At 37.1% G+C, this 19,130-nt stretch overlaps 1 protein-coding gene across 1 annotated transcript in view; it reads left to right on the top strand.

Moving 5' to 3' along the window:
- The window catches only part of rarga (retinoic acid receptor gamma a), a 51,141-nt gene that overhangs the window by 5,337 nt on the left and 26,674 nt on the right, over window positions 1-19,130 (top strand). Inside the window, exon 2 of the mRNA XM_052541061.1 lies at window positions 7,769-8,061. Within this exon, the coding sequence (XP_052397021.1) occupies window positions 7,893-8,061 (169 nt within the window). The 5' untranslated portion in view covers window positions 7,769-7,892. The remainder of the gene's footprint in view (window positions 1-7,768; window positions 8,062-19,130) is intronic.

Raw genomic sequence — 19,130 nt, 5'->3', positions numbered from 1 at the left:
GAAGCATTTAATACTTTTACTGTACATGCATTTTAGGAATCTGGTCATCAATAAACACAGTTTTAAAAATAACGGTTCTTTATTGGCATCTGGTTTTATGAAGACAAATGCACAAAAGATTCTTTAGATTATTAAAATGTTTTTACTGAAAGGTTCATTGAGGAACAAAAATAGTTTTTTGATGGCATTGCTGTGAAAGAAACCCAGTTGTTTTGTCTGGGTTTGAGTTATTTTTTGCATATTATTTGCATATTAAATGTTGTGCCCCTCGGAAATGTAAGGTTTTTTCGTGAAGCATTTAGTGCATTCCCAGGGAATCGAACCCATGACCTTTTTGTTGCTGGTCCAATGAGTCTGATTAGATGAAAGTGGCTATCTCTCCTTTTCCTTCTTGTTTTGACTTGCTTTTTAGGAATGGAACAATTTATATGTGCTCTTTAAGTGAGCTTGAGTTTCCAGAGCCTTTGTCCATGAGACATTTGATCACTCTTGTGGCCTCCAATATACGGTTCCTCTGCCTTTCTGGAACTGTTTAAAAGTATACGGTCGGATGTGTCAATCCGTCTTTGCGCTGATCGACAGCAGGAAAGCTAATGTGGAAAGTTAAAGTAGCTTTTAAAGTAGAGCGCCGTGAGCCTAGAACGAAGGAGTGGAAATATTCCGAGTGTAGACAGGAAATGAACCCAAACCGCTGTACCATCCCAAATCCGTCACAGCTTTGGAGGAAGAATGGATTGTGGTTTTAGCCAGGAAGAGGGAGGAAAAAAATAACTCGCCATCAGCTCCGGCGGTTAATGCCTCCTATGACGCCTTGGGTTTTTCAAAAAATACTTTTTCATTGCATACCAGTTAGGAGTGATTTTTGTGATGGCTCAATATGTTGATTTGGTGCTCCAGAAACATTTTCGTATTTATAAAAATGTTGAAAAGATGTAATATTTTTGTGGAGCACCAAATCAGCATATTAGAATGATTTCTGATGAATCATGTGACACTGAAGACTGGAGTAATAATGCTGAAAATTCAGCTTTGCATCATAGGAATAAATGACATTTTACATATTCAAATATAAAACAGTTATTTTAAATTGTAATAATATTTTACAGTATTACAGTTTCAGCTGTGTTTTTGATCACTTACAGTAAATTCACCCTTGGTGAGCATAAGAGACGTCTTTCTAAACATGAAAAAAATTCATAATTATTTAAAACTTTTGACCATTAGTGTATGTATTCACTTGTTGTTTTCCAAGCAAGAATGTGAAACCTTCGGCAACAGGGACACTTGATCGGCAAAAGGCAATTCTCTTTTGAGTTGAACGGGATACTTATCTTCCTCTAAACACAACCTGCTTACCTTTTTCACAGTGGCAAACTGCAGTACTTCAGAGGACGTCACTCGGCCCAGCCCCGAAGAGCCATGAATCACATAGAGCTGATTCTGTCAGAGATACACAGCGCATCACCCAACCATGCCAGGAGCATTCTCTCTCTCTCTCTCTCTCTCTCTCTCTCTCTCTTCATCTCGCTCAATCTTTCTTTCTTTTTCTGTGGCTAATAGGCCTCAGCATGCTCTGCTAATGATGTGTTTGTTCTGTGAGGAGCAATGTAGAAACGGTGGTGAAATCAGGCTTTTGGAAAGTCCCAGCCTGTTCTTATAATCGCTGCAAACGTTGGGTCTGCGGTGGGTGCCAGCCGTTGCCCCCCTCTCAGCCCAGAGTGGGCTAGAGGAGTTTGAATGAGCATGTGTGTAAGGGTCAGCCAGAGAATAGCAGTAATGAGAGAACATGTGTGTATGTACTTACACGTGTGTGTGTGTGTGTGTGTGTGTGTGTGTGTGTGTGCCAGAGAGAGAGAGGGCGAGGGCCCTAGGATGAGCTCACTTTCTGCACAGCCCGCCTGCCATAAAAGCAGAACATACTCTGTTAAACTCTTTGCCGATGTGACTCATGAAAATACGCAGGCGCCAAGTGTTTTATTAATTCTTTATTGTGTTTGGGAAAATTCTTGGAACACACAGATCCCTTTTCAATCAGTTCCCCTCTTTTCAAATGGCTGCATGAGATTTGGATTTTCCCCGGTTCCCCTATTTTTTTTCTCCTCCTTGTCCACTATTTTTCTGCTTTCTTCTTCTCTCCCTGTAAAAGTTTTTTGGGTGTGATTTTGATGTTTTTCTCCTCTGTCCTACTCTCTCCCGCAGGTCATTTTTTTTCTTTTCTTCAGCTTTTTATTTTATTCCCAACGTACTACTTCATTTTATTTCTTGATGTTCTCACTACTGGTGAGAGTCAAGAGTTCAGAAGTTAATGCAACCCCAAAATATTATAGCGAGGGCCAGATTTGTATTTCCAGCAGACCATTTGTTTAGACCATTTTAATCTATGCTGTATTTTGTCCAGTTTCTAATTTTTTCATCCTGTGTCTTATTAATTCCATTTAAAAATAAATACATAAATAAGTAAATAAAATGTATATTTAAACAAATAAATAAATAAATAAATATCCAAATACATAAAAATGTTTTAAAATGAATAAAATATGCCTTTTAAAAATATAAGTAAATATATTTAAATGTATAATCATTAATTTAAATAATAATCTTTGTTTAATTTCAGAAAATATACAATACTTGATTTGTCCTATCTGGTAATAAATAAATGAATAAATAAATAAGGATTTAGATAAATAAAATATTTAAAAAAACATGTACATAAAAATGAATATATACATTTTAAAATAAATATATTAAAATATATATAAATCATAAACAAAATAATCTTACCTTAATCTAAAAAAAAATAATCTGAGAAAATGTACAATATTTTCAAGATTTTTCTTATCTTATTTCATCTTATCTCATATCTTAATTGACTGTTTTAGCATATAATTATATCTGATTATATTTCATGCCTTTTATATGACAGTAGAAATTAAGCATTTCAATTGGAATATTGGAATAGAAATCTGTAACATTCCCGGTGGATATAACAAATATTTCCCAATGACTGATATGCGTGGAAAATGTAATTATGCTATCATTTTAATTCACATTAACGCTTTTACTTCAGCAAATAGCACATTTGGCCTGAGAGCGAGCAGCTCCACTTCGCTTCAGTTGTGAAGAATTTATCCTATGCTGCCTCACGGTGATTTCAACAATGTGTGGTTTTGAATGCTGAGCCCTAAATGATATCTGTTACATATGGAACAGTTCTGAGGGGTCATGGACGGAGCTGCAGCAGCAGCGGGAGGGGGTTTTGGGAAGGGGGGCAATATGGGCAGGGATGGGTTCGAGGGCACACAGTCTCTGATGAAAACCAGACCTGGAGAAAAAAAGAGTGGGAGGGGGGAGATGGCAAGGCCTTGTTGTGGCTGGTTATGGGCGTGTGCCTATCTGCAGAGCTCCTTCCTTAGACGTGGCCACCCTAGCTTGGATGCACATGTGGAAGAGTTTACTGTAATGGAACTCTAAATTAGGGGTGGTTTGAAGCTGCCTGCAGCGGTAGGCTGTAATTAACGGGCTCTGCTGAAAGAAACAGAACCAGAGAGGCTGGAGAGAGTGTGTTTTTGTGTGTGTGTGTGTTGGGCAGATGTGTATATGGAGCCATGAAAGAAAAATGGCACATTTTGAGGGAGAAAATATCTGTTTTAGCATGTATTAATGAATGTGTTTTTTATTTTATTTTTTTGTTGGATTTGAACTTTTTGTCTAAGAAACTGTTTAATCATGTCTGCATCGCTGATTTTTTGCTGCTTTTTGTAGGTTAAACAATTAAAAAAATCTATGATTAAAACTATCTTATAAACTATCTTTAATCTAGTAATTTAATGAATTCATCTGTGAAAATGATTTATATCAATTTGTAAATAAAATTCTCAGTTGTGGCATTAGTTGCACAATTTGTAAAACAATTTTAAAATAAAATAAAAACATTAGTTCACTTGGTTGCTGTGTCAGTGCAGAGCTGGAGATGAAATATGAGTGATGCGTTACGGAAACAAAGCAAAATCAATAAATATTACAGGGTTTTATATCCATTTTTCAAAAAAATATGACTGTCCTTCGGCTGTGGTATCATTTGCATAATTTTTAAAACAATTTAAATATATATATATATATATATATATATATAAATATATAAATGTATTATTATTATATTATTATTATTATAACTATTTTTTTTTAAATAGTTCATTTGATTACAGTGTCAGTAAAGAGATTGAGAGGAAATAAGAGATATGTGAGGAAAACAGGAAATTAAATCAATCAATAAATATTATGGTTTTTATTGTGCTTTCGGATAAAGAAAGAAGTAGCTAAAGTTTTACCTTAGTAAAACAAAGGAGCCAGCCATTTTATTTCAAAAGGTTTAAAATGTCATTTCCACCCCAGAATTCAGTTAAACACAAACCTTAACTTGATATGTGATGGAAGAGACGTCTAGAAAAATTTACCAAAAAAAAAAAAAAAAAAGACAAAGAAGTCTTAGTCCTGTTATGCCTGCATATCCACTGTTGGGCATTGTTATTAGACAAATGAAACTAATAAAAGTTTGAAAATGTATTTTAAGTGCCCAAGAAAACCTCTTGAGGTATATGTGTGTGTGGCACTTGGAAAGAGGTTTCTAAGGGTTACATTATGTGGATTACAGTAGAGCTGTGTGCATCTGTTATGGAAAGGGAGCACAGTATTTCTCTCAAAGACTATGTGTTCAGGTGCAACTGTATGAATGTGTGTTTTGGAAAGCCCAGGCTTCTTTCCTGGCCACAGTGCCTCCCCGTAGTGCCCCCCAGTGCCCGGACTCCGTCACTGAATCTGTCTGCTTTTTTATTTCTCTCAGCTTGGTCAATGTTTATGCTGAATACATGAGCATGATTTTCCCCTTGATTTTTGCCCTGATTCACAAACCACAGCACTTCCAAAAAGCGCTGAATTCTTTGGCTCAGCCCTTTTTTTCAAAAACCACATTTAAACAACAAGCCGCCAGCACCACCCACCCGTAAAAATCACTCAAGGGAGAAGGAACAAAAAACTGAAAGGGACATCCCAGCATTCACTAGTGCAGTGGTGAAGATGTTGTTTATTGAAAAGTGTGCGTAAGAGAGACGTAAAGCAGGATTTGCATTCACTGCCAAAAATCATTTTGTTTTCCAGTACAAATACCTAAACATCCTTAAAACAAGACACAATGTTTTTGAGAAGCAAAACTGTATAATATATCAAGACATCATGCTTTCTTGTTTTAAGTATCAGAGGTTTCTGGTTTCATTTTTGACCAACTCCTTTGTGTTTGTGAGAGAAATTGAATGGAAGCGTGATCGAAAAGATGCCCAACAATTTGGACAACAAGCTGCACCTCTTCCTTTTACTCCTTCTCTTACAGTTCCTCTCCAGCTCTCATCTTGGGGCCTCAGGTCCGTGAGAGGCCGACTGTAGTCGTGCAGGGCTGAGAGACTGGCAGCACAAACAGAGAAGCTCTTTCTTGTGGAGTTTGGGTGATTTAAATCATATGGAATAGCCTGGAAACACCACAAACGTCTGGACACCTTTCAAAACGGAGCAGAAAAGAGTGCTCTCTTCTCCCTCCCTCTGTTTCTCTTCTCCTGCCTCAACCTAACTTTTTTCTAACCGCTTTTTTATTTTCCTCCCTCCCCTTCGTTTCTTTTTTTGCGCTCTTTCTTTTCCTCCCCCCGTTTTCCCTCAGACTCCACCCTCCTCTCAAACACACAAGCGCTGCTGGGTTGTTGTTAAACTGATGCGAGAAACTCTCAGATTGCTGTTTGTGCTATGTTAGGGGTTCTTAAAAGATTAGTTCACCCGGAAATGAACATGCTGTTATCATTTATTCATGCTCATGTCGTCCCACCACCTTCATTTCATTTCACGATGTACTAGTCACATTTTCCATGCAATGGAACTGGAGCTGTCGAGCTTCATAAAGGATGCGAAAGCACCAGAAAAGTATGATTTGTGATCTATATTTCTAAAGCTGCATGATAGCTTTGTGTGAGGAACAGACAAAGAATATATTCTCTGAAGGCCTTGACATCTGCTTCATATCCTTGATGGATTAATGAGGGAACTAAGTGAACAAATCATTCTTCTGAGTCGTTCTTTTCAGTGAATTGGCTGACCTGATTCACAAAACCAGACTTAATGATTCATTCTCGAATTGGTCTGGTCTATTTAACCCACTCAGAGTCAGTGATTCAATCACAAGTGCTCTCAGATTCACCTGAGTGAAAAATTTTGAATGAATAATGAAGAAATAAAGTCATTTGGGTTGCTTATCTGAAGGACATCACTGGACCCTTACTGGACCCCCTCCAGTTTGCTTACCGAGCAAACAGGTCAGTGGATGATGCAATCAACATGGGATTGCACTTCATCCTGCAACATCTGGACAAAACAGGGACTTATGTGAGGATCCTATTTGTGGACTTTAGTTCGGCATTCAACACCATCATCCCAACAGCCCTTCAGACCAAACTGACCCAGCTCTCTGTTCCTAGCTCTATCTGTCAGTGGATCACCAGCTTTCTGACAGATAGGCAACAGTTAGTGAGACTGGGGAAATTCACATCAAACAGCTGCTCCACCAACACTGGTGCCCCTCAGGGATGTGTTCTCTCCCCTCTGCTCTTCTCCCTGTACACCAACGACTGCACCTCTAAAGACCCCTCTGTCAAGCTCCTAAAGTTTGCAGACGACACTACAGTCATCGGCCTCATCCAGGACGGTGATGAGTCTGCTTACAGACAAGAGGTTGAGCAGCTGGCTGTCTGGTGCAGTCTTAACAACCTGGAGCTGAACACGCTCAAAACAGTGGAGATGATCGTGGACTTTAGGAGAAACCCCCCTGCACTTTCCCTCACCATCATGAACAGCACTGTGACTGCAGTGGAGTCATTCAGATTCCTGGGAACCACCATCTCTCAGGACCTGAAGTGGGACAATCACATTGACTCCATTGTTAAAAAGGCCCAGCAAAGGTTGTATTTCCTTCGCCAGCTGAGGAAGTTTAACCTGCCACAGGAGCTGCTAAAACAGTTCTACTCGGCCGTCATTGAGTCTGTCCTCTGTACTTCAATAACAGTCTGGTTTGGTTCAGCAACAAAATCAGACATCAGAAGACTACAGAGAACTGTTCGGACTGCTGAGAGGATTATTGGTGCTCCCCTGCCCACCCTTCAAGAACTGTATACATCCAGAGTGAGGAAAAGGGCTCAGAAAATCACTCTGGATCCCTCACATCCAAGTCACCCCATCTTTGAACTTTTGCCATCTGGCCGGCGCCTCAGAGCCGCAAACACCAGAACAGTTAGACACAAGAACAGTTTCTTCCCCCAGGCAATCTACCTCATGAACAGTTAAATGTTCCCTACTTATGCTTATAAACGTGCAATATCCTTATATTTATTTGTTAACCCTCCATCCTAGAACATTCCCGCATCTCACTCAATCCTATTCCATTATCATTTATAGCACAATTGTTTATACACTTATTTATTTGTCAATTTGTAAATCTCTTTTTTTTTCTCTGTGTGTTGTTGCCTCTGTGTACTGGAAGCTTATGTCACTAAAACAAATTCCTTGTATGCGTAAGCATACTTGGCAATAAAGCTCTTTCTGATTCTGAGCTGCTTAAGTTGAGAGTGAGTAAATGTGTGGTTTGCCGTTTATGTGGATCTTTGACTCATTGAACTGTTTACTGTTTATAATTCTTTGTAAAAAGTGCTTAACTTATCATATATGTTTCCTCCTGAAGGTATATCCTGTTGTATGAGTGGAAGCCGAGCCATGACGCAGACCTGAGAAGTTTGCCAGCATTATCACACAGGCAGTTGAAGCGCACGACAGGCCCGATCAGCCTTTGGCAACCAAACCTCGCCATGGCAACCAACCGGGAACGGCAGGTGGGTCACATGACCGGCTTCCCACCTGCTGTTTACCCCTTTGCCTTCAATTCCATGCGGAGCCACTCCCACTTTGACCTGCTGACCAATAGCAGCCTGTTTGGACGGTTTGGGGCGGACCTTCCCAAAGAGATGGCAGCATTGTGTGAGTACTGAACCTGTTCTGCATTAGTTTATTGCTGTTAGGATACTGAATGCAGTTTTCCTTTAGGTTCTTAAAAAAGGCACTTTAGGCACTGGGAGGGATTACTTTTTATTTCTTGAATTTATTATTATTATTATTATTATTATTATTATTATTATTATGTTATGAAGATCTTAGATGGTTTTTATTATTCCTACATCATTAAATTTAGCTACTTTTCAAATGCATTTTATGCATCCCTGAAGATATGCATCTTCCACCGTAAGAATATAAATGTTTACTTTTTTTACGTGCTTTAAATATATATATATATATATATATATATATATATATATATATATATATATATGTAAAACAGAATGCATTTTGCACCAGTATAATGCAACATGTAAAATAGTGTTATTTTTCCTAACAGACGAACGCTCGTTAACCGATTATTTAAAAATTTCGTTCTTGGGGATTAATTTTACAGAATATGAGGATTCACATGGTCTTCATATCACATCACACACCTGCAGCGCTTCTTCGAGCGGATAAAAACATAATAAAGCTATGCTATATATATAGAAAATGAAGAAAATGAAAGAAAAACTGTGCAACAAGTAGCCTAGTATGTAGTCTATTTTTTTGTGCTGCGTGAAAGGAAACCAGACGGCAAAAATCTACATCCTATTTTTCTTTAGTCTTATTTTACAAAAGCACAAAGATTTGTTTTTATTTTGAGTGTACACAAAAAAGGCAAACCTTTTACAATTCCTATTACCTTTATGACAAAAAGGAATAGTTGCTTCCACTGTTAGAAGGAAACAAATAGCGTAGCTATGATTACAGTGATTATTATAATGTGTGTAAACATTTCGGTCGGCATTAGGCCTATTTATGAAAAGTGAAAGTCGTGACATCTGCCAAGTATAGTAAGATCCCAGGGAGCAACTGGGGGTTCAGTGCCTTGCTCAAGGGCACTTCATCCGTGGGTATTAAGGGTAGAAGAGAGCGTTGTTCATTCACTCTCCCCACCTACAACTCCTGCCAGCACCAAGCAAAAAAATGTGTACCTGTGCATATATTAACCATGCAGCTAAACTTTTTAAATATTTTGATAAAAAATATTTTTTTTAAAAAGAAGAATAAGTTTAAAAGTTTTTTAAACTGTTTATCTGATTGTATTAATTGGTCAAAATTCTTACAGTCGGTTAACGGTTAACCAGTTAACATGAACATCCCTACACTGCACGATAAATTGCATGCCATTATCATGTGCATCTCGTAACTAATGCTGGTTCTGTAACTAGTAGTAAATCTTCTTCACATGCTTTCAGATGGAGCGCCATTTAATACACAGAGCTGTAGATCACTGACAAGCTACGCAATATTGCGTTCATAATTGCAGATGAATCGCCTTTGTGATGGAGATTTACTACTAATCACAGAACCGGCTTTACTAACGAGATGCGCATGACAATCATGTGATTTATCATGCAGCCCTAGTGTGCCTGTTACATTACCTGTGATCAGATTTATGACTAATATTACATCCAGTTTAATCAGACTAGATTTGTGGGATTGTGGGATACGTGCACTATGCATTGTTGGATGCTGCACAATTTAGATAAAGTAGTGGGCCAAGCATTCAGTGTGTAAAGAATACATAGTATGAGCAGTTTGATATTTCTGAAACATGTTTGTTTACTGTGAATAAGGAAGAAGAGAAAGAAAACTGTTGAAATAATTAAAAGAGAGGTGACTCTTTTACTGTAATGTTCTTGGGTCTTTCAAGTGTTTGTAGCTACCGTAGCTAGTCTTGTTCCCTAGAAAAAGGGACATTTCCTAAAGGTGTTTGACTCCAGAGAGAAAATGTTCAGCATTTTAGCTCTATAGTCACAGGGGGCGCTGTTTTACATCTGACAGCAGAAGGAAAGTGTGTGAGAGAGGATAGAGAAACAACAGATGGCTGAGAGACAGGAAAAGAGCCATTTAACAGACATTTTATTCAGCAAAAAATACTTTTTGTCGGTTCAATACATCAAGTTTTTACATTTTATAGCATTCCAGAAAAAGAGTGGGTTTCTCACACCAGCTGTCACAGTTTTTCAACAAGAGATATTCTTTGTTTCTTTTTTTTTCTTAGCTGAGGTGTAGTACATTCACTGGCTCTTTAGATCCAGAATGTGTTTTAAGAATGCAAGACGTCTGTGGATTTTCTTGTTTAGACAGTAGCTTAGGGGAAAACACAAGCCACAGACATCTGAAATCTCATCTCACGTCCTGAGGGGAGAATCTGTGATGGGTTTGGATGGCAACAACAAAGCAGAAGACTCTGCGTTCCCCCTCCTCAAAACACACACAAGCACGCACAGATATACACTACTCACCGTCTCCTGCTGTGCCTCTTTTACTCCTCTGCAAGTCTGAACAACACTCCAGCCTTTTAGATGTCAATCAGTACCCAGCCCCCTACAGCTGCCCACCTAATCCAATAGGGATTCACAGAGAGAGGCAGAAAGAGAGAGCGAGGGAGGGGTGATGGAAGTACCTCGGCATGACGTCCTGGTGCGATGGAATCCAAGAACACACCCTTCTGTGAAAACAATCTGACAGATACACAACAAACAAGTCTCTTCTTTATCCTGGTCATGAAAATTAGAAACATATTTCACCTTGCATATGCAGACGACCTGAATATGAAATTGCCTTTGTGGAAAACATGTTGTAAAAAGTCACATGAATGTTTGAAAATCTGGCAAGTTATTGGAGGAGCTTGACGAGGCAGATGTTGATTAGCATGCATTCGTTTTAACATCATTTTGAAGCCGGCGTAAAATTAGAATTAACCTTATTTACATTTCTGTTTTACTTCCAATTTTTTTCCTCTCCGCTTTTAGTCTAAATTATAAAACTTACTCTTCCTCTGAAACTATTTTCCTTTCCGCACGACATCGACATTTTGTTTTCGACATCGATAATAATAAGAAATGTTCCTTGAGCAGCAAATCAGCATATTAGAATGATTTCTGAAGGATCATGTGACACTGAAGAATGATGTAATGATGCTGAAAATTCAGCTTTGCGTCACAGCAGTGGTGGTAAGTAACGAAGTAAAAATACTTTACTACTTTACTTTTACCAACCCTGCATCACAGGAATAAATTACATTTTAAAATATATTCAAATAGAAAACAAATATTTGAAATTATTGCACATTAGTGTTGTTTTTACTGTATTTTGATCACATAAATGCAGTCTTGGTGAGCATAAGACCCCCAAATTTTTGAATGGTAGTGTATAACATCCACTTTTCATGGTCCAATCAAGTCCCAGGCCTTTTTTAATCTGTTTCAGACTGAAATCTGTAAAAATTAGTTGCAAACGGTAATTCATGTTGATTTTTAAAAGTCAAATTAGGTAATTTTTTAGGAAACCATTTCTGCCTCTCTCTTTTTGTTTACATATCCAAAAGCACATCGGGCCCTAAGCAATGCCAGGAATTGGGTGAGAGTCGAGACCACAGAGGCCCTAATTTGCTTTTGGGAACGCCGTTTGACATTCTTTTCAGACAGGCATGTCACAAGTTGTTTTACTGAGCCATTCTCATCCCTGGTTCTGAGACGAGAGGAAATGAAGGAAGACGAGCAACTGGCCCAGTGCTCTTATTGCTTTTTTGCGGGAGTTGGTTTATCAGGCCTCTTCATTGTGGTCAGAGCTGTCTGTCGGCTAGACTGTGAAAATTCCCAGCTCATAAAGACCTGACATACTGAGGTCCCTTTCTTTAAAGCTGCAGTAGGTAACTTTTGACGCTCTAGCAGTTAATAAACAGAACTGCTTGTGTCTTGCGGAAGAACATCGTAGCCGGAGCTACTTCTCTCTGTTTATGTCTATGAAGAATCACAAAGGTACTAGGTTACTCCGCCGCGGTGCCCCTGAAGCAAAATTTATTATAGGTATACCCTAGTGATTCAGGACAAGCCAAAAACACGGTTTGGAAAATGGATTCATGATGTACTCGCTTATTATGTACATTTTTCTACATTTTGAACACAAACAAAGTTAAGGACCGCAGCTCTGATTGGTTGTTTTTACCGGGAGCGGATGACTTTCTGCAAATGGAAATAGGACCACTGAGAGGAGCCAGAGGAGCTTGATTTTTACACAGATTATCTGTCTCATATTCTACTGTCAGGACATAATGACAGGTTTAAAAAAAAATGTAAAAAATATATTTTTACAAAAGTTCCCTACTGCAGCTTTAAGTGTGTCTGCGTTATTAGTCCTGCATTCTTCCCTTGCCCAGTAAGTATTATTTCCAAGAGAAGACTGTCATGCTTTGGCGTACTTCAGATAGGTTTGTTCAAGCACCTTCCAGAGATGTGCAGCTAGCACAGAGCTCTTAGATATACTGATCTCACACTGACAGCTGACACTATCACTATTTTTAAAACTGAAAAAAAAAAAAAAACTTTTTTAAATTCTGTTTCAATGTTTTGCAGTAACACAGTGATAAAGTGTACAATGTTTGGACATTTACTTTTATGCATTTGACAGATGCTTTTATCCAAATTGACTTCGAGCCAATAGGTTTTTTCAAACTTGCGCATTCCCTGGTAATTGACCCCATGACTTTGGCACAGTTAGCACCATGCTCTACAGTTTGAGCTACAGAAATTTTGTCACAAAATCAGAGACCTTGCCCTTGAAATGGTGATCTGTCTCATATTTTTATACATATTCTTATACCAGATGAAAACGGATACATGTCCTTACACCAGCAGTTCTCAACTACAGGGGAAAAACAAAAAGTGTTATATTAGTATCGTTAAATTATTGTTTATTGTTTGTTACATTTATTATACTTTTTATTTCATTAATATTTTGAATTAGTTTTTATTTTTATATTTTTTCATAATGTGTACATGTATATGTTAAAATCCTGAAATCGAGTAACTAAAGTAAATGAGTTGGAAATGGTAATTCACAATGACTTTTAAAAAGGCAAACTTAACTAACTGGAAATAATTGCTGCTTTAATCTGGCTGGTTTCTGTCCCCAAAAGCAATGCTAAATGCAAATAATACAATAATATAATTATATATTGAATTTGTTTTTGTTTTTATATTTTCATAATTTTATTTTTATTTATTTATTTAATTTAGTTTTTGTAGTTTTGTTATGTACAGTATATGTATCTGCAGTGTGTTTTTCAGTGGCAGGTATTCAGTTTTTTTTTTTAACCATTCCTAGTCAGCATGAAATTCATGCTGTCTGTTGCTGTATTTGTTTTTTAGAATGTTTTTTTTAGCATTATTTTTGGCATATAACACAGAGTTTTCTCTGTTTTACTCAAAGCTTGTGGTGATAAAATGTCCATCTGCGGAGCTCCGCTGTTGCTTTGACACTGAGTATGTAAAGCAGCTGTGCACGTGGGGCCACCGGTCACTGCGTGTGAGGCTACGAGTGGGAGTCTTACGTGCCGGCGTGCAGAAGCCGTTATCAGTTGATCCCTGTCATTATCGGAGCTCTTCAAACAAACAGTTGGAAGCCCATTATCAGCACTTACCATGTGATAGCATCTCAACTGAGCTCTCAAAAAAACGCTCCTGAAACCTTTTACCAATCAGGGGAGGAGGCCTCAGTTCAAGCCGCCAAGAGGGATGTTTTGAAAGGCTGCTTGGTCATTTCCTTTAACCAGACAGAAACCGTGTGGCTTTAATCTAATAGTCCTGCTAGGGCCGTGCACGGTCCAGCTGTCTCTCTTGCGCTCTCGCCACACATATCAATGATATTAGTTCCATTTCGGGCTTGCGAGCTCGGGTTTTTATTGTTGTGACTGGGGCCAAGCTGTTGTGTGAAGGCATTTGAATTGTATAAAAAAGAACAGCATGCTTGTTCCAGCTTGTCATCGAGAGAAAGGCAAACATTTTGTTGTTCGCTGCCCCCACAGGAATGAATCAGTACAGTCACACACTTTCACACAGTAAAAGCATAAATATGTGTAGCCTACTTATTGCAGTCTTATATAGCTTTTGTGGATGGTTATATAATTGAGACCATATCTGGTGATTTATTTGCATATGGCAAATGGATTTAAAGGCTCCGGGAGATGTGAAAGTGGAACATTATATGATAAGGACTGATTTTAGGGCTGCACAATAAATCAAATAAATAATTTTGATTATTATTTAGACTGCAGTAATTCGTAAAGTGACGAGTACAGCATTCAAAGTTTATTTTATTTTATTTGTTCCTCAATTTTGCAGTTTTTGCCTCAATTCTGCTTTTTTAAACAGACATATTGACTGCGTGAAAGCAGCGACTTTTAAATGAGTATATAAGCCTTTCAAGTAATGGTCTTAGTTAACAATTTATCTATTTGGCGATCTGATCTACAAATGAGTGTTTTATGCACTTATTTTTCTTTTAGTACCAAAGTGAGAAGCATTGAATGTTGTGTAACTTGCTTGCAATGTAGATAGGGCAGCAATATACACTGCAGTAAAACAAGGTGTAGATACAGTGTAAATATGAGGTTTATTTTAATAGCTTTATTTATTAGAATGGGTTTCAAGCATTATTACACTGATCGTTTTCTGTGTCATTTCTGTTCAGGGGTTTTGATTTTTATGCTGCCAAGAGGACCTTGATTTAGTATAAAAATGCAAAAGACTTAAACATTTGGTCATTTTCAACAATTCATTATATTTATGATGTAATTGTCAGTAAATTAATATAAATTAAAAACATTATAATTGTGATTATAATGTCATGGGAAATAATTAACAGTTATGATTTTTATCATAATCGTGCAGCCCTAAGTGATCACACATAGAATGCAGGATCGTTGAAAGGGAAAGTGTTTATAAAAGAGGAAAAAACGGGTCTGTGTCAGTAAAAGGGCAAGGCACAAGTACTACATTGTATCTTATTTATTTACAGAAACATTTTCCCGTCAAAGTGTTGGCTTTCCTTCACAGCTGGCATGAGTTTGTTTGCAAGAGGGATTAAACTGAAATGAGAGAAATGCATGTGTCTGAACACTTCACCATTTCCTCCGAGGTCCCACCATCTTTCATCTCCACCTCTGCTTTCCTGCCAGGTTCCTCTCCTTTCCATCACTCATCACCACCAGCACTTACTTCTACTGTAAACAGTCAGAGTCTGAAACCTTCTGGTGGATGAATCAAATATCTAAGGATCTTAATATTCTTCTTGTGCATTTTCCAATATGTTGTTTGATGGTTTGACTTTTAAAGTTAAAGTTAAAGTTTGGCTGGAAGCTGATGAGGTTGGCCAGTGATCAACATCAAATGGTATTCAAGAACACATTATACTTTCTTAATATGGCATATTTTCCGATTGAGGAAGTGGAAAAAATGTAGGCCAGGACTTGATTTTATCCAGTGGGAATTGACTGGATTATGAACAGTGGGCGTTTTGCACCAGAATAGAGGCAGAAGTGAATACAAGTTTGCAGTTTATCACAACACGACTGACACTCATGTTTGAGGAAGGTCAAGGTCATTTAGAAGAGCATCTCAGTGATTCTCAATGCTAACAATTATTTTTCAAATCTAGTCTTTATTGGTTATTATTAACTGGAAAAATGTTTTCCAGTTAAAATATCTAAATATATAAAAAGACTTCTTTTCACAGATTGTATCTTGAATATAACGGTCATTTGACTCACTGATCTGGCAGATTTTTCACTTGTTTTTACCTTGTTTATACCTTAAAATCTGCCAGTACAGTAAGACAAAATACACATATAATAAAGAATGATTTTCTGAAAATAAGTCTTGGTATCTTCTACAGTGTAGAAACTAAACTAAAAAGACAAACGAAAAAGTAAATTAAGAAGTAATGTTTCACTATTAGTAATATATATATATATTGTTATTATATATTGCAAAATACATTTAAATAAACATGACATTTTTAAGTAGAAAAAAAGAAATGAAAATGTACTCCAACAACCTTTGTTTTATTTGCAACTTTAAAAAATATTTTTTTTACCTTGTATACATATAATTATTTGCACTGACACATTGTTCACACACAGTTTACTTTGCTGCCCTTTATTGATAGAGGATTGTTCTATTTTTTATTCTTTAGTATGCTCTCTGTATTGCTGTAACCACATATGCAATGCTATGCCCTTTATGTAAAAGGGAACCCATAAAGTTTTTGTTAATATTTTGGCCACAACTGCCTCCCAAACTAGTCTGTTTTCGGGAGAGTTGGCGTAACCGCAGTCCGAGTGGGAGACCGAGTCAGGAGTGGCCTCACTCTGCCAGGTCATTAAGAGCTCAGTTTGGGAATTTTGCAAATTGTTCACAAATGGAATCTCAGCTTGACTGACTTTATCCCTAAAATCCGGCGGATTACTTTCCTCTCCTCTGCCCCTTCTATAGTCCTCCAATCCTGTGTGGATTTCCTTCCTTGATCCCACTGTTCTAGGCAGACATACTGAAGCGGAGGTGAGAGACGGTTTGTCAGGATGAGGTACAGAGTGTGAGCGAGCATTGAAAGGTAAAGAGTGCACCAGCATGTTAGCACGATGACAGATGAAGATAAAGAGCGTTGAGAAGGGGGCGGAGCTTCACTGCTTGCAACAGGCAGGACTGGGCACGTGCAGTATGAGGATTCTGCCATGGCGACATGGAATGGGAGGGGCTTCCTAGTGGAAGCAGGGAGAGAAATTGTCAAAAGGGCGTGGCCTCAAAGTTAAAGAGAGGAGTGGGTAACTTTTTGCCAGTCAATCATTACAATCATGTGGTTTCCAATTTTGAATACTTCATGTCAAAAGTCGTGAGAATACTAAAGAAGCAGGAATACCGAGAGAGAGGATGAATTGGGAGGTGGGAGAGAGAAACAGGCACAGAGATAGAGCGAAGGCTTGTTTGAGAGATGGCCAAGTTTGATAAGTTTGTGAAAAGTTGTACTGTTTCTTTTTTATATGGCGCAAAACACGAGGAGGCCGAGTGAGGACTGGAACAGCCTGTCTTCTAGATCTGTTTTCCCCTCGGGTCAAGTCTTCAAGTGACACTTCCAGAATCTCGGGGGGAAATGTATTGTGTGGACAAGTCAGGATAAGATTACATGTCTCCTCGGAGCCAGACATGTGTACAATATTGCTCGAGGTGGACGCCATGATGAATGTCCGAGTGATGGCATTGAGATGGGAGTTTTGGAACTGATTTAAGTCTCAAGCGGCTAATGATTTTAAAGTAGTTACATTTCAGTCACACAACTTAAAAATGTTACTTAAAAGATATATATATATTAAATAGAATTTTTTAAAAATATAATCAAATTGAACTTTTATTAACTTTAAGTATTTAAAATGCTGCACGGAAACTTTTAATAGCATTTATTTATTTATAATGTTTTTACAACAAAATAAAATGAAAAAAATATTTTACAGATTTTAAAAACATTATTTGTTTGAAAAGTTTTTTTAAAGAAAATTTGTAACTATTTAATTTTAAATATTATTATTATTAAATTATTATTATTATTTTAATTTAATTAAAAGTGTAATTATTTTATTTTATTTGTTTTATAAAAGTTAACTATTTTTATTTATTTATTTATTTATTATTACATTTCATACATTTTATAAAATGACACATTTAATTTGATACATTTTTAAACTAGCATTTATTTTCATTTTCATTCATTGTAAAATCCAATATTGAACTATTGTTGTTTTAATTGATTATTATTTTTGTAATATGTTTATTGATTTATTTCTGACTTATTTTGGAGCTGTTCTCACATTACTGACAATGTAGATATGTTAGTAGCGTCGCTAATTTTACCTAATTGCTGAACTGGTGTTAGCAGCTCCAGTTGCTCATGTGAGCCTCATATGCCAGGAATTCTGGAATGTGTCAATTTGTTTAAACATCCATACTTTGTATAGGCTATGCTGTTGAGATCAAGCATTGTAGAGTGTTTAGTGTGTGTTTCATGACTCAAAATGTGTGTTTGAATTGTTTTTTGCATGTGTGTCAACATCTCCGTGTTCCCTGAGGGAGCTACAAGGACTAGTTGTTGTAATTTGAGGCGTGTGTGCACAGACGGAGCTGAAATGAAGTGGTGTTCTGTGTCTCTGTCATCACTGGCAATCTGTCTGGACATATCCATGCACACAGAAACACATGACTCTCTGTTGCTTACACTCTGCACAAACTTCCTGAGCTGTATAACATGCTGCACGGATCTAAAAACTAGCAGAATAGGCAATGCATGCTCAATCAATCCTTCCTATAAACATTTCAAGCCCCAGGGGAAATTTTCTTGCTCCGAGGTTGCTCTTTCATAGCTCAGGAGACATTATGAAGTTTCATGTAAAGGGTAGTTCATCCAAAAATGAATATTCTGTCACTTACCCTCATGTTTTTCCAAACCAATTTGTTTAGATTTTTTTCTCTTTGATACTTACATTTTTTATATTGGGTTAAAAGACATTTAATATTCAGTATTATGATTGATAAGACTGCACTGACACTATTAGGATGAGAATAAAACATAAAGTAATTGAGCTGAGTATACTATAGAGCTGCTTTTTAGTTGAACTGCACTGAAATAAAGTGGTGAATCAATTTTCAAGCTATACTGAATCAAATCGAACTAAATCGAGCTGAAAATGACACTATTGTCTTATTAGAGTTTATTCAAAGCGGATTGTATTCATTGCATAATTTAAGAAATGTGCAACATTAATAATGTAATTTTCTTGTTTAATGCTGGGAAGCTGCTTTGAAGCAATCTGTATTATATAAAGTGTTATATAAATAAATCTAACTTGGCTCGAGTTGAGAGTCAGTAGCATCCAAAAACACTGGACATCATTCATTTTCATTGTATGAAAAAAAAATGAATGTTTCAAAATATTTTCTTTTATTTCTGAGAGACAAAAGTCATACAGATTTGGAATGACATCAGGGTGAGTAAACGATGAGAGAATTTGTATTTTTGGATGAGCTATCCCTGTTCCAGATGTCCTACTTTTAAAAATGCAAACGGATGCAAAAGTTTTAAAAGGTTTTTATCCTCAGGATAAAAATCTGAGA

This window comes from Carassius gibelio, chromosome A23, assembly GCF_023724105.1.
Source record: "Carassius gibelio isolate Cgi1373 ecotype wild population from Czech Republic chromosome A23, carGib1.2-hapl.c, whole genome shotgun sequence".
Classification (NCBI taxonomy): domain Eukaryota; kingdom Metazoa; phylum Chordata; class Actinopteri; order Cypriniformes; family Cyprinidae; genus Carassius; species Carassius gibelio.
The sequence above is the reverse complement of the archived record's forward strand: the minus strand, read 5'-3'. Positions and strand labels throughout refer to the sequence as shown.